At 40.3% G+C, this 17,053-nt stretch overlaps 1 protein-coding gene across 2 annotated transcripts in view; it reads left to right on the top strand.

Annotated features, from left to right (window-relative positions):
• REEP3 (receptor accessory protein 3) overlaps nt 1-5,426 on the top strand; it is a 43,874-nt gene extending 38,448 nt beyond the window's left edge. For both annotated transcript variants that reach the window (XM_069795962.1, XM_069795963.1), the window contains exon 8: nt 1,405-5,426. In XM_069795962.1, coding sequence (XP_069652063.1) covers nt 1,405-1,461 — 57 coding nt within the window. In that variant the 3' untranslated portion in view covers nt 1,462-5,426. The remainder of the gene's footprint in view (nt 1-1,404) is intronic.
• The last annotated feature ends 11,627 nt before the right edge of the window (nt 5,427-17,053 follow it).

Below are 17,053 nucleotides of genomic sequence, written 5' to 3'. Positions count from 1 at the left end.
CCAGACTAAACAACCCCAGTTCCCTCAGCCGCTCCTCATAAGACTTGCGCTCCAGGCCCCTCACCAACTTGGTTGCCCTTCTCTGGACACGCTCCAGCACCTCCATGTCTTCCCTGTAGTGAGGGGCCCAAAACTGAACACAGGACTCGAGGTGCGGCCTCACCAGCGCTGAGTACAGGGGCACGATCACCTCCCTGCTCCTGCTGGCCACTCTATTTCTGATACAGGCCAGGATGCCCTTGGCCGCCTTGGCCACCTGGGCACACTGCTGGCTCATAGTCAGCCGCTGGCAACCAGCACCCCCAGGTCTTTCTCTGCTGGGCAGCTTTCCAGCCACTCTTCCCCAAGCCTGTAGCACTGCATCGGGTTGCTGTGACCCAAGTGCAGGACCTGGCACTTGGCCTTGTTGAACCTCATACAATTGGCCTCATCCCAATGATCCAGCCTGTGCAGATGCCTCTGTAGAGCCTTCCTACCCTTGAGCAGATCAACCCTCCCTCCCAACTTGGTGTTGTCTGCAAACTTGCTGAGGGTGCACTTGATCCCCTTTGTCCAGGTCATTAATAAAGATATTAAACAGAACTGTCCCCAACACTGAGCCCTGAGGAACACCACTTGTGACTGGCTGCCAACTGGATTTCACCTCATTCACCACAATACTGCAGAATTTTTTTTTCTTAATCTTAGAGAGGTTATCAACAATAACTGGGTTGTAGAATGCTAAATGGAGAAGGAAGTATGTGATAATGTAGTTGTTATCAATACTATATGTAACAATAATAGGCTTGGAGCTTTCGTACTTTGGGGTGTTTAAGGGAAATACATGAATAAAATGAACGAAGTGAGGAAAAAGGGAGAGGAGATGAAATAGACTTTGTGCTTGTAATGCTAATTCTGGCACCACCAAGCCCAAATTCCAGGAGCTGCTCACCTGGAAAGGGGTGTAGATAGTGGTATTGTCATTGGCATTTCTGTGTCTTGGTTGTGCGCACTTTAATCCATTAAACAGCAGATGTTTAAGAAGATTCAGAAGTTTTTAATTCCCATAAACATATGGCCTGCTTTTTATTTGTAAGCCACAAAGAGAAGATGCTATGTAGGATTCAAAGTGCTTTATATTTGCATGTGTCACAAAATTTAAAGATACTTCAGGATAAATCTCTACAGAATCTCATAAAAGGTTTTGGGTAATTCTGCGAAAACAGTTGAGACTTACCCTTCTTGCCCAATTCTGTTGAAACTGTATCTTGTTCAGTCACAGGTATATTCTCTTACTGAAACTGTGGAGTGTCCAAAGCACATTTAAAGATGCTTACTAGATTGGATTAGTGGAAAGGTAAATAATGTTTCTGCCTGCAGTAATCTCGATTCTTTGTTAAATTGTAATTTTTTTTCCCCCCTCAGATACGGTATGGATCACTGAAATACAGAGTAAAGAAGAGACCCGCTGTATACTTCTAAGTGCATTGCACAATGCTTGCAAGACAAACTGCTGTATCATAATAACTTGAATTCTAGTGCATCAAGTGTTTAAGATCTGTGTATAATTCATATAATGAGTATGTATGAATAGATATGGTAGGACTTGGTTTTATGAACCTAAATGGTCAGATAAAGTATTACTCTGCTTTTCTGTAACTGCATATTGTTTAGACTGAAATCTGGACAAGTTATAGTATGAATTTCAACACTCCTTAAATGGGAGTTAAATGAGTAACAGGAAACAGCCTTTTTCCAGAGGTACTGAACAGACTGAAATAAATACAACTCCAATTGAATTAGCAGAAGTTGTAAGTATTTGGAACTTGTGAAAATTGAACCCATAGTGTCCCCAAGTTTACATGGAAAGATAGGTATACTTGAAATAATTTTCTGAACTACAAGTCCTGAAAAGGCCTTTGTGTAATTTAAAAATGTACAGTTTAAAGGACAGTGGATGATGGTGGGGAAGGAAAAGGAAAGACAAGGTAGATATGGTACATCCTTAAGATCATCTTCTTGCATCATATTGCCAAGCTTAACAAACTTATGTAATACTAATAGGTGCAAACTGGGGGTACATTCAGCACTTTATGCAAAACTGTGTAGTTTTGCACACTCTTACTGATTTACAGCTGCACATGTCATTTTAGTGACTTCTTAGGTAGGTTAGACTTACCTTTTGAATGCCAGCAATTCTTGTATTTCATGATTTTTTTAACTTGATTGCTTAAGTACACTTAGGATGCTGTAGATAATTGCTACTAACACTTAACAATATTATCAGGTGCCTTTCTATGTATTACAAGGCTCTGTGGTTTTTTGTCTGAGGGGTTTTTTTGTTGTTATTGTTTTGTTTGTGTCTTTCTTCCTCCTTCACCTAGAGAGATGTAACATGATTTAAGTTAGTTTTTGGTTAAAATTGTGGTAAGTAAAACTTGTAGCAATTCCAGTGATAGACCTTGGGGATCTGATCAGCCCATCATGCTGACATGAAGGCATGTATGAGAGATTATTCAAGCCCTGGTTTGGTTTTGCTCTGCATTGCTTTAAGAATGAATATATATATATATAAAGAACATGTATGTATGTATATTTCATATCGTATGTGCATTCCAAAATTGGCTGTGTAGTACTCTTTTATTGCTAAACTCATTACTAAAATATTTACATACAAATAGCTTTTTGTAAAAGTCTAGCTGATTTAGTCAGCTATTTTATAACCTAGAGTCCTGTGGCATAACTGTTTGCACAGAGATTAATTTTGGAATGTCATTCAAGGCAGGGACTTGTCAAAATGACTTCTTGAGGTCCCCTTTGGTTCTATTTTCTGCAATTCTGAGAATTAGGCTGATTTTAGTTTTCTGTGTGACTATATCTCTACTGTGGATTCAGGGAGAAAACACCCACTTTTTGTAGATGGTATTTTATTACTTGGCATGGGGAGAGATGCTTTTACTTTTCTTGAAGAGAAAATGGCGTGTGATCCCTCTTATCCTTGGATGTTGGACTCCAGTCCTTAGACCTTCCCCCAGGTATGACAGTCATCTGCAAGTCTACTGCAGCACTTTTAAAACTATTCTTAAGGCTTGGGCCTACTGCAGTTCTTTTTCTTTATATTAACAGCTATAGCAGGTTCACTGCTGGTAGGCACTTAATGGCCTGTTAATGTATACTGGTATTTGAAGTAGTCTTCTGTAGATTTTGGGCCAGGGTTTGAATTGTATGGATAAAAATGCAGCTGGTCTGTATTGCCATCACGTTACTCACTTGCTGTTGTAGGCATTTGGAAGCCAAGTGCAAAGTCTTGGTCAAATATAACAATACTGATTGGTGCAGTGTTTTTAACATCTCTGAGAAAGTTAAATTCTTTAGTAAGAAGTTGCAACAGTCCATATGTGATTAAAAGGCCAAGGCTTGTATTACTTTACTCGAAGACACAGTTTTGTACTAGAAGACGGGAAGGCTGCTCTCTCCTGAATGAGTATAGTACAAAAGCTCCATCCTCTAACCAAAACTGCAACTTGTGATCTAGTTTTTATAAGGAGCTGTTGTCTCAGGGTGGGGGAGGCAGTGATCAGAAAGGCAGCCTCCCTGGGGCATGGTTCATCACTTGTGCCCCAGAAATGTTTGTGCTTCTCATCTGTTTCCCTGAATGCAGGGAAAGGCTGTCTGTGTGTTAAGGTATGTAAGATGTTAGAGGAAGCTGAGGCTTTTGTATTTGCATTGTGCCCCTCTGAAAATCAGACTAATGTGGGCCTTGGGTAGAATCTCTCTTGCTCTCCAACTGAGCATCCTCCTTGAACACTTGCTGCCACATCTTGCTTTAACTTATCGTGTTTGTTTTATCAGCAAGCATGGCAATAAAATTGTCATCTTTTTATAAATCAGAATCCTGCATGAAGGAGCAGGATAAGCCCTTCTTTCAGAATTACAGTTCTTGTTACAGGTTCATGTAGATCCTGTTTCAGGGTTTGTGTTCTTTTCACATTTCCAGGGCTAGAGATCATTTGAGTAGTTTAGGCTCTACCACACTCCTGGTCAGTAAGTTGCTCTATGTGTTGCTATGTACTTGAGGTTGTAACTTCTGGCAGACTTAACTTGCTAATTAAGTAGTGACAAAGGCTAAATAAACTCTCTTTTTCCTGAACTATGCATGGAACTAGGAAAGCTGGCAATATTACTCGTATTCATTACTGTTTGCATATAAATCTACTTGTGTTCTTTCAGATACTGTCTTAAGTGATAAAACTTGAAGTGTTTTCCTAGCTGTTTTTTTCAGTCTAATATCCTACTGTAAAATTCTTTTCTTGACAGCTCAATTTTACTCTGAATTCATCCTGAAACTGGTTCACTGTATTATCTCAATTTTTTTTTCCCTTGCTGTTCATTGTCAGCTGATGTTTGGCAGAGCACAATGGCATGATTAGCTTTCATCCCAATGATACGTATTTCTTTCTGCTTCTTGAATTTTATTTAGTTTGGTTTTGAAATATTCCATGATCTTTTAAACTTTGTGTACATGGAATTTTCAAACTTTTTTGCCTTAGCAACTGCAAAAGTGATCCATCTAGCTCTTGCCAGTAAACTTATTGGAAAAATATTAAACAAAAATCAAAATTTAACTTAACATTCTTTTTTGTTTTGGAATGTAAAATGTGGTTCATATCAAATTATATAATCTTATGAACAAAGCATTTCCTGGGAATTGACTGACTGCCACCAACAGGACTGCTAATATAGTTAAAGAAAAACTTAGGTAGAGGTTAAAGGTGCTTTAAAAGAGAATATGTATTTCTTGTTGAATCATATAAAGGTTTCAAGCCTTTCCAAAATATATCTGAACTGACATAGATTTCTTAGCAAGAGCCTACTGTACCTGTTAAAATACCCAGTTTGAGATGAGGATTGATGGCCTCAGTTGCAAATAAGCTTAGGCCAGACTGATTACAAGGTAATTGCCAATATTAGCTACTTAATGCTAACTGTTTTGCTGTGTGAAAGTAACTGAATATTATCCAAGATACTTTTTGCAAACTATAATGAATTGTAAAATGACCAGAAGATAATTTGGTTACACAGAATGGTGAAGTAAATGCTAGATGCATTTAACACGCTGTTCATGGCAAAAGATGTGTTTTATCTTTGGTGTTGCTTTTATTAATGGGAAGTTGGTATTTTTAAGTATTTTTCTACAAAAATATGTATGTTCAAAGGCAATACTTTAACATTTTTCAAGAACTTGTATTTTTAAATGCTACAGACCAGAGACTGTCTACATTGAGACTGAAGTTAGTAGCTTTAAAAACAAATGCAATGTAAGCTTTAATTTTTATATTGTAGTGATAACTTGCTGTCAACTTGTTTACATATTTGTAGGAGGAAAAGCTTCATTATGCATTGACTTATCTTGATACTATCTTTAATAAATGCTGCTTTGAGCAGGATGCAGTGGATATTTTATTACCTGAATTATGATTAACAAACCAGTTGCTATTATTTATTACAGTGATTCCAGAACTGAAATAACTGATCTGAATTTTGAAGAGACTTTTTAAACTCTTTGAAGTATGGCTAAACTGAGGTTTTGCCATGGAGCCTGATGGGGATTTAGACTTGAATGAAACTTACCCTGCTAAAGGCAACTTGAAAATGCTGTAGTGTTACCTATTTTGATTAGATGTTCAGTTTGGAGTAAACTCAAAATAAGATGCTTAGTCTCCAAAAAAAGTATGGCTTCCTGGGGAACTGTTGGATTTTTTTTTATGCAATCACTTCTAATGCTAGCCTTTTTTTTTTTTAATTGATGCAGTGTCCTGGCTTCAGCTGGCATAGAGTTAATTGTCTTCCTAGTAGCAGTGCTATGTTTTGAGTTCAGTATGAGAAGAATGTCGATAACGCTGATGTTTTCAGTTGTTGCTAAGTGATGTTTAGACTAAAGTCAAGGATTTTTCAGCTTCTCATGCCCAGACAGCGAGAAAGCTGGAGGGACACAAGAAGTTGGCCCAGGACACAGCCAGGGCACCTGACCCAAACTGGCCAAAGGGGTATTCCGTATCATGAGACGTCACATCCAGTATAGGAACTGGGGGGAGTGGGGACAGGAGGAATCGCTGCTCAGGGACTAGCTGGGTGTCGATCGGCGGGTGGTGAGCAATTGCACTGCGCATCATTTGTACATTCCAATCCTTTTATTATTACTGCTGTAGTTTTATTAGCATTATCATTATTAGTTTCTTTTTTTGTGTTTTATTAAAGTATTATTATCTCAACCCACGAGTTTTACTTCTTTTCCTGATTTTCTCCCCCATCCCACTGGGTGGGGGGGAGTGAGTGAGCAGCTGCATGGTGCTAAGTTGCTGGCTGGGGTTAAACCATGACATGCAGTTTTACTGTTGTTTGTGCCAACAACAGATTTTGGTTTGTATTTCCTAGTCAAACAGAGTTCTTCTGGTAACCCAAAGGAGATGTATAGGTAAACTTGAACCTTTCCTTTTTCAAACCTCACTTTAAGTAAGCTGTTAACACCCCTAGCAAAACCCAAGCAAAAAAACAGGTTTTCTGGACCTTTTTTCGCAAGGCTTCCTGACTTACTGCCTCCAAGGAGAGAATTTCTTGATATGGTTAATTGAGCAGAAAGCCTTAAAAACTACTATTTATTGCTACTGTTTCCTAAGCATTATGAAAATACATCCCAGAAGCACAGAGTGACTGTAAGGGACCCTGCAGTGATTCAACTCCTAATGTCAGAACAGTTCATACAGTACAAAACCCCTACCTGCTGAAGAAATTGTGGATGTCAGAAAACAATGCTGTTTTTTATTTGTTCAACTAGTGTTTAGCAGGTAGCAGGAACATTTGTGAATGTGTGCTAGAAGCTGTCTTCCTGCTGTTTAACATGATGCTGGTGAGACCTGCTCAAGGAATGATTCTCTGGGGATTCTAAAATAGTGCTGGTACATACGTCTTAGGCTAAATTGTTCCAAGACGAAGCAGATGCAGCAATGGTGACAGTTTTGGGGGGCTCTTTTTTCTTTTTTTTTTTTCTTTTTTTTTTTAAGAGACCTTAAGTGTTGTGTGTTTTCCACACTAATGTGGGAAAACATGATTGAATATGAGGGGGAACCTAATAGGTCTTGTAAAATCAGTAGACTTCCAAAATTATTTTCATCCTTTCTGTAGATCTGTTCAGGAACAGAACGGGAGCCCGTCTTGTTTATGTCTGCCTGCTTTTGCCAAGGTTCAGCAACAGGTAGCTCTGTTTGAATTAGCGTAGGAATTATAAAAGCAGCTGGAGCAAAGACTACAAGGACTTCAAATAAAACCTAGGATTTCACTACTGTCTGCTAATGTATGTATGGTGACTACATGGATGAGGAAGCTCAGAAACTGTAGAAAGTCCCTTTTATCCACACTGTCACAGTTCCAAGGTAAGCAGCACTTGTGACACACTCACTTAGCTCTTCCTGGGCAACATACCTGCTATGTTGCGTGGCACTTGCTGCTTTCTCAGTGAGCTGCACTGTCCCATCCAGTCTTTCCACTAATTTTGGTTCTCCTGGACTCAGAATACTAAGGGGAGGTCATCCTAACTTAACTGCCTCAAAGGAAAGAATTTCTTTATATGGCTAACTGGGGAGAAAGACTTAAAAACACCTCAAAGCAAAACGAGAAACCCTGTATAAAGCTAGTATAGCAGTAAAGCTGCATCTTCAAATGTAATGTTAGGAGAAATGCAAGCATAACCATGTGTGTCATAGTCTTGAAGGAATTGCACCAAAGGCGGCCACTCACGGTGCTTTTGTCAAACTCCTTTCCCCCAGTCTAATTAGTAATGGTTAATGTCTCTATTCTTATTAGTAGAATTGCCAACTGGAGTTTCTCCTGTTGTCTGTAGTATGTGGAGCTTTTGGGTAGTACTCTGCAAACTGGACGAAAGCCACAGGGTGAACAGAGCATTTATGGTAGTTTAATTTGTTTTGTTGAATCGGGAAGCAGAACTGGCTTGTTCTGTAGGCACCCAATTACCAGATCAGCCCAGAGACAGCAGGCTGGGGAGAAGGCTACAGAGCAAAATTAACCTTTGGTAGCAGCCTGCAATTACTGAGGCTAGATTAACTCCTGATGAAAAGTCCTGATTCTCTTAAAATGGAGGTCACGGAAGAGGGAGAGCTGCTCCCATTCAAAACCAGATCTGGAGCAACTGCTGCGCTGTTCTGCTCTTCTCTGGGGTGTCTTCGAGTGCCTTTTTGCTGGAGAGGAGATGTGGCCATGTCCCCTAGTGGGGTTTGTTGCTTTTGCAGGTTGCTTTCCCAACCTCGCCTCCGTGCTGTCTGACATGCTAAACTTTCCAGGGTTTATGGTCCGTTTCCTTATTTCTATGCGCTTCTTTTTTACTTTGCTTTTTGAAGAGTGTCTTTTAAGGCTCTGCTGAGTGGAAGGAAATGGGGTCTAACCACAGCAACTGGAGGTTTTGGGGAGGTCTTTTCGGTTCTGCCTTTTTTTTTTTTTTTAAACCACTTGCAAAAAGGGGTATGCAGGGTGCTATCTGTAAATATAATGTCCACACCACTGCATGCAAACATTTATCTGCTTCACTTGCTCTGGAGTTTTGTTGAGCTCTAGAGCAGAACAGTGCCCCTTCCAAACCAGAACAGAACTGAAAATATTCACAGTTTAAGCTCCCATCACCAAAACAAAGGAAATAAACTTTACAAAAGCAGCTTCCTCCCTTGGGCTAGAGCAAGAAAAAAGATTGCTTTTGCAAACTCTTACTTGTGCTACTTAGCATGTCACTGGAAGATCCTCATTATTTTAACAAGTCTGATATAATAATCTGTGAAGAATATTACTTTTAAAAGAACACGTGTATCTACTTTTATTTGCACAAAGGAACTTGTTAAATATTTGTCAAAATTAACCACAGCTTGCCAACAAAAACGTTGCCAATTTTGCTATCACCAAAACAGACATCCTCTCAGCTCTTTAAATCCACATGGCAGCTTGATTTAGTTACTAGACTGCTAGCATACAGCAAAACGTTGGCCAGCATCTAAAGATCCCATGAAAAGACTATTAGTAATATAATTTTTAAAATCTCACAATAAAGTTACTGAAATGAATGGGAACATAAATCTGTTTTGATGAGTCTTGAGAATTATATATTTTGGAAATAGGGAGACTGACTTCTACATTTAAAAGCACAGTATTAGTTAAAATTTGCTGATTTCTGATTATAAATTAAGCACTACCCCATATCATGCATCCTGCTAAGAGTCTGAAACTGAAGGGTGATCTTGGAAAATGGGCTAATCAAAAAAATCTGTTTCTGACAGAGGATATGATCCAATATCGCATCATCCCTTCTTATATCTAGTCACTATATTTTTTCCAAGATAAACATTACACAGTCACATTTGGGATAATGGGAAGGAAGCAAAAATTTGGCACTGGTTACACCAAGTGCTAACCTGTCTTATATGAGACAACCGTTCCAAGAATTCAATCAGCAGAACTCTGACAGTTCACACTACAAGCCAAGCCACCCACGCAGTCTTTTTTCTGGCGCTTGCAGCAATGCTTAGGTCATTCATGCTTGCCTGAGCGATTATAGCCCAGGGACTAGCAAAATGCCAACGCAGCCTCTTGCGTGGAATTCACAAAGCATGAGGATGAAGGGTCAAACTTCTCTCCCACTTGGCAAACTTCAATCTGTTCCATCCCCCACTCTCACCACACATTAAAATATCCAGATATGTGGTGCACGAGTTTCATTTTCATACTAATCTTTAAGATGCATCTTCTGCGAGAAACTAATGCAACTCATGGTAAAGCTTACGTGCACAACAGATAGTGCAGACATGACAAACTGAACCTTTTCTTGGTAGAAAACAGACATTAGGAGGAGCTCATCCCAAATTCCAGAGTTATAAACTGTAGTTAAATGATCATTCTTCATTAGTAATGACTTTCTAAAATATCTGAAGGTAAAGAAAATGAAAAACATAATAAATAAAATACGGAAAGTTTAACCTAAATTAATAACTATTAGATTTATGCTAGGAAAGCTAGACTAATACTTTAATCATACACTTCCAGATTTTAAAATAATAATAAAAGAGCCAGACGGTTGGTTCCAATAATTTTTAATAGCATAAGCAAAACATGACACTAAGCCCTGCTCAACTTTTACAAGCACCATGTCCTGCACTAGTGGCACAAATCCCAAGAAGAGAAAACATGGTTAGGCGTGACAGCAGTATTTGCCTCAGTTACTATAGACATGAAGTTGCCTGCAAAATGAATGTGCTTGGCAAGCTCAGCTCTGCTCGCTGGAATTCCTTCTTGGTCTATATGATACTCGGGCACAGCTCCCACAAGCACAATAAGCATCAACTGACAAGCCACGTATACCTGAAAATGAGACACAATCATTTACCTTAAATAATCCCAAGGAGACCTGATGGAATACTGCAAACTTTTCATTAAACTAATAATTAACAATGTCCCTTTACCCAGCATCACAAACAAAATGCAGTCTGCTGTGTTTAAATGCCCAGATGCGATCATCGAGGCAGTTGGGAGCAGTGGGTACCTCTCCGGAGATGCTGGTACACTTTCAGTGAAAGCTTCATCACAACAGCTTCCTTCATGTTGCAAAGCTCTAAAGTTTGTTCTTGCAGTTTTATAGCCAGGCACAGGAAAGGCAGATATTAAGAGCTTCATCATAGTTTCATAGCTGAGAACTAACATTTAGACCAAGATTATTATTACTATTGTAAAAAAATAATTTGACTTACTATACTCAAAGAATACAACCTGTATTGACAAGTCAAAAACAAACAAACAAACAAATCTAAGGTTGTATTTTTTAAAGTCTCTGCTAGTTCTTTCTGTTGAAGAGACTGAAACCTTAACCTGATAATTAGGAAAACTAGAATGTGCAGGAATAAAAAATATTTTCCTAAAGAAACCCTTATGAGAATATTTATTCATCAATATGGGCTTCAAGACATTTTGAATGTCTTCTGGGCTTTGCATGTGATTAAATTTTTTCTAACTTAAAATAACATTACCCTTAAGCATATCCATATATTAGTGATTTTCAGCACGTTAAAGTTTTGAATCCAGAAATGGAAAAGTCTTGAATCTAGAGTGGCTTCCTTCATTAGGCCACAAGTCTTTGGGTGGTGCATTTTGTGGGACATTGTTTTAATGTGCCATTTTATCCGGTGCTTGGATGGTCTCGCAGAAAGAAGTTATAAACTAAAACGTGCTATCAGCACAATGTCCCTCCCTCACAACAGTGTTTTAATTCAAAACGCAGAACTGCACTAACAGGAGGAAGCCTGTTACAAGTTACAAAGCTGGAGCTCAACAAAACTCCAGAGCAGCTCTTCAGTTTTGCTTCAAGAACTAATCATTGGTATTAATTCTGGCATAACTAAGACTTCATAAATAATAGCTCAGGCTTAGTTCGTGGAAAACGCATTTGTTAGAATTGTCTCTTGGTCTGGCATCAACTCAGTCCCCTGCTTTAACAAGTGATGATGCATAGGAAGGTGAGTTCAGGAATGCCTTACATTTAGTGTAGAAATGGTCCTTTACTTTTGAGAAGCTGATTTTTACAACCATATGCAGGAACATAAAGTTGTTTTGTCTCTTGTATCAGCCTGAAAGGAAATCTTAATGGCTCAGGACCAGGCTATTCCCATGTGCTGCAATTCGAACCGCCGAGGAAAATGACCTGCCTGGCTGAACAGGGAGCTTTTGCTAGGACTCAAGGAAAAAAGGAGAGTTTATCATCTCTGGAGGAAAGGGCGGGCAACTTGGGAGGAGTACAGGGATCTTGTTAGATCATACAGAGAGAAAATTAGAAAAGAAAAAGCTCAGCTAGAACTAAATCTGGCCACTATCATAAGGGACAACAAAAAATGTTTTTACAAATATGTTAACAGTAAAAAGAATCCCAAGGAGAATATCTTTCCTTTAATGGATAGAGAAGGGAACGTAGCAGCCAGTGATGAGGAAAAGGCCGAGGTACTTAATGCCTTCTTTGCCTCAGTCGTTAATAGTGAGTCCAGTTATCCCCAGGATACGCCACTCCTTGAGCTGGAAGGCGAGGATGAAGAGCAGAATATACCCCCCTTCATCCAGGAGGAATTAGTTAGGGACCTGCTACGCCATCTGGACACTCAGAAATCTATGGGATCCATCCAAGAGTACTGAGGGAACTGGCAGAGGTGCTTGCCAAGCCACTCTCCATCATCTCTCAGCAATCCTGGTCAACGGGGGAGGTCCCAGAGGACTGGAGGCTTGCCAATGTGACTCCCATTTATAAGAAGGGTCGGAGGGAGGATCCGGGGAACTACAGGCCTGTCAGCCTGACCTCGGTACCGGGGAAGATTATGGAACGGTTTGTCTTGAGAGCGCCCACATGGCAAGTCCAGGACAAGCAGGGGATCAGGCCCGGTCAGCATGGGTTTACGAAAGGCAGGTCCTGCTTGACCAACCTGATCTCCTTCTATGACCAGGTGACCCACCTAATGGATGAGGGGAAGGCTGTGGATGTGATCTTCCTTGACTTCAGCAAGGCCTTTGACACTGTCTCTCATGGCATACTCCAAGAGAAACTGGCGTCTCGTGGCCTGGATGGGTGCACTCTTCACTGGGTGAAAAACTGGCTGGATGGATGAGCCCGGGGGGTTGTGGTGAATGGGGTGAAATCCAGTTGGCGGCGGGTCACAAGTGGTGTTCCCCAGGGCTCAGTGTTGGGGCTGGTTCTGTTTAATATCTTTATCGATGATTTGGATGAGAGGATTGAGTGCCCCTCAGCAAGTTTGCAGACAACACCAAGTTGGGAGGCAGGGTTGATCTGCTCAAGGGTAGGAAGGCTCTACAGAGGGATCTGGACAGGCTGGATCGATGGGCCAAGGCCAATTGTATGAAGCTCAACAAGGCCAAGTGCCAGGTCCTGCACTTGGGTCACGGCAACCCGATGCAGCGCTACAGGCTTGGGGAAGAGTGGCTGGAAAGCTGCCCAGCAGAGAAAGACCTGGGGGTGCTGGTTGCCAGCGGCTGACTATGAGCCAGCAGTGTGCCCAGGTGGCCAAGGCGGCCAAGGGCATCCTGGCCTGTATCAGAAATAGAGTGGCCAGCAGGAGCAGGGAGGTGATCGTGCCCCTGTACTCAGCGCTGGTGAGGCCGCACCTCGAGTCCTGTGTTCAGTTTTGGGCCCCTCACTACAGGGAAGACATGGAGGTGCTGGAGCGTGTCCAGAGAAGGGCAACCAAGTTGGTGAGGGGCCTGGAGCACAAGTCTTATGAGGAGCGGCTGAGGGAACTGGGGTTGTTTAGTCTGGAGAAAAGGAGGCTGAGGGGAGACCTTATCGCTCTCTACAACTACCTGAAGGGGGGTTGTAGTGAGGTGGGTGCTGGTCTCTTCTGTCAGGTGGCTGGAGATAGGACAAGAGGAAATGGCCTCAAGTTGTGGCAAGGGAGATTTAGGTTAGATATTAGGAAAAGTTTTTTTACTGAGAAGGTTGTCAAACATTGGAATGGGCTGCCCAGGGAAGTGGTTGAGTCACCATCCCTGGAGATATTCAAAAAGCACATAGACAAGGTACTCCAGAACATGGATTAGTGGGCATGGATGATGGTTGGACTCAATGATCTTGAAGGTCTTTTCCAACCTAAATGATTCTATGAAACACTCTGCAGACAAGAACTGGGAGTTTGAAATTTCTATGCTGTGGAGTGCTAGCATGGAGAAGAATTATGCCAGCAGTGCTGTGTGACTTGGAGAGCACATGCTGTGATATTTTTATACTTGCAGTTTCCTGAGCATTCATATCCAGGAATATTTCCTTGTGGAAGTCACTTCATAAAGTTAAGAAACCATAAGTTTCAGGGCTACATCTTTCTCCAATGTGATATAGGGTAGACTCTACTACAGAGCAGGGTATGGTAGAAACCAGTTGCAAATGCTACTGCACAGGAGTTTCACCTTCCCAGAGTATCCAAAAGTCCCCTAAAACTCAGAAGTGCTGGAACACTGGGTACATTGGACTAAAGAAGGCGTCCTGTGAATGCATTAAATCTTGTGCTTCCGCAACCGGCGTCTTGCAGGCTACTAGATGGGTAGACCCCAGGTAACTGGTGGATTACTGGGTGGATGGAGCCATGTCTTCTCTGTACTTTGCCACTATGTCAGTTCTGATTGAATGAAAGCGTATGTTTCTTGAGATTGCTATAATTAAAAGTTTCAGTAAATTCCTGATATTTTTGGGGGATCTGTATTAATTCAAGGCAGACACTTCAGGGCTGAGGTCCTGGTGCACTGTATTGGATTTTGGTCATGGACATCTTCCCTTAGGCTTTTTTCTTTCTTTCTCTCTTTTTTTTTTTTTTTAACCTTCTACTTCTCAAAAAAAGCAAATGGGATTAGGATCCTTCTTCCTTTCCCCAAAGGATGTGCTGCACATATCTTTTAAAAAGTTGTCATGACACTCATCCACTTTTTTGAAAGTAACTTTTCCAGTAAATACACTGGGAATTATTTGGAGTACTCAAATAATGATTAAATATTTCTTTGGGTAAAGCTTTGCATTGAATTAGTTAAATTATTTTCCTGGAAAATCACTTAGGATTTTCTGATTGCCACTCTTGCCCAAGTTTGTGACGTCAGCAACGTTTGTAATCTCAACAGTGCATTTCTGTGAGTGTTGATTCTCCTTGTTTATAGCAGAGGGGCTGCACAACGTGTCTGTGTGCCTTGCCCCATCAGAAATAATATGCATTTCATTCCAATTTCAGCCACTGTCAGTTCATTTTCTTCTGACAATTTTTGATTATGCTGCCTCAGTTTAGCTTTTGGATGAGGTAGAAAGTACATTCTATAAAGAAAGCCATCATTTGTTTCTAAATTCTGTTTGGTTTATAAATGCATGTGCACAATAAGATACTAAAATATCAATGAGTAGTCAATATATAGTTCTGAAAGTTTTTATAAAACAAGGACATCTTTCCATAATCCCTTCCTGCTTTTCTTCAACAATTCAACATGTGTATGATGAGGAAGGGCACCAGGGGTTACTCGTGGTTCAGGAAGCACAGCTGTACGGCATTAACTCTCTAAGTACTGCAGTAGGGAACATGTGTTATTCTTGTTAATGAATAATTTTTATTACCTGTTCATTGAAATGGCTAAGCTTGTTCAATGTTGAAACGGCTAAGCTGTTAACAATTCAGACTTTCCTTGTTTTAATAACTTAAGTTGCCTTGCCAAAGCTTGGGAACTGGGGGGCAACTAATTATATTTATCAAGTTGAAAGTTTATGATATATTATAATGAAATTTCTTGGGGGAAAGAAAGTAGAGAGAGATGTGAGAGTCTGTTAGGGAGGAAAAAACATGACTACTGTTTGCTTAGCTATCAAACTTTGAACAAAACTTTAATTGGATATAAAGCAAGAAGTGGGAAACAGCAAGTGAAGAATTTTGATAGATTTTTACTATTTTTGAGGAAGCCAGCAACTTGGTGTTAATACTTTTAACAATAAGGAGATTCTTTTTTTGACAGTGGTACCTAATCAAACAAGAAGCCTACAAAGTAAGCCTTGAATCTTCCCTATTTTTTTCTGGATTGCTTGTTGGAAATATCACATTTGGCCCTGTGTCAGATACACACTGGTTTCCTGCTCAGTTTATCTCAGGTAGGATTGTTAACAGGTTTTTCTTAAGCGTTCTATGTGGATAACATAATTTCTTTCTTTTCTGCCCGTGGGGCCACCCTTCCCAGAGGCTGCCTGTGGTCGCCTGCTCTGTCAATGATAACAGAGTCCATGATCTGTATAAGCATTTCACTCAGAGTAGAACAGCACTAAAATTGGTTGGTATGAGTGTGCTGAGCAGCATAGTGGTCACTGGAATATTGCTGGGAGATGAAAAATAACCTCGTTTTGCTATGACTATCACTATTGGAGCACAGTATTCCACACATTGCCTAACCATATTGTTCCAAATAAAAATAATTCGCTGCTTTTGTAGGGGGTGGGGGAGAATGATTTACCTAAAGATCTTCAGAGTGCGTTAATCAGGTCCTGGTGTTTTGTTTTCCAGCTGCATTTGCAGCCAAAGGGTCTTTTTGTTTAATGATAACGTTGTCTCAAGGAAACATCATCTTTGGCATTGCAGACCTCAAGTGTGTGACTTGAAAATGATTGTAACTTTCATATGGTGTGATTTCAGAAAGCCAAATGCGAGCGATTAGAGACAAGAATACTACACACTACTCAATTACAGTCAGTAACTGACTGTGGTCCCTGCCTTTCTTCTGAGTTCAAGCTGCGTAGCATAAGTACTAATTAGATTTTATTCCCTCTCTACAGGTCTCTTTTTTGATGTCGTTTTTGGGTATATCACAGCATTAGCTCCGAATTATGACATATTTGCAGTTTCATGGGGTTTTTTGTTGGAATTGTGAATGGTGAAATGGCTCTTGTGTCTTTTGTCCTAACACAGGAATATATAGGAAAATAATTTTGGTCATTTACAGGTGGGATTTAGGAATATTTAATCATTATTACTGTGCCACATATTGTTCTGACTTACCAATACCTGACATTTTACGTTTGTACCAAGTCAAGTCAGTTTGTAGCATATGATGTGATTCATCGAAGTTCTAACTTCTGTGGGAAAGGTGCCTGAATAAGGAAGATGGGATTGAGTTTGATAAATAAGCTGAGATTTTAAAATTGGTATATTGATTCCTAAAATTTCTCAGTTTGTACACTGCATTACATTAAAAAAAAAAATGTTTTGGCACATCCTGCCAACTTCTGAACGATGCTGTATGGTATCTTGGGAAGGTATTCTTGAAAGCATTCCTTGAAGTTTCCCTGCACCGTGAAATGACTTAGTGCCTGGATAGTGTTTTTTCTGCTGCTGAATGTGCTGACCATCCCGCATTTTTAAATGACCTTTTTCATATGCCACTGCCAAGACTTAAAATAAATTTAAAGCTTGCACATCAGGCAGTTGTGAAGCTGGAGTAGTTCAGACTGTAACGCCTTTTT

Source organism: Haliaeetus albicilla, chromosome 11 (assembly GCF_947461875.1).
Source record: "Haliaeetus albicilla chromosome 11, bHalAlb1.1, whole genome shotgun sequence".
Lineage (NCBI taxonomy): Eukaryota > Metazoa > Chordata > Aves > Accipitriformes > Accipitridae > Haliaeetus > Haliaeetus albicilla.
The sequence above is the reverse complement of the archived record's forward strand: the minus strand, read 5'-3'. Positions and strand labels throughout refer to the sequence as shown.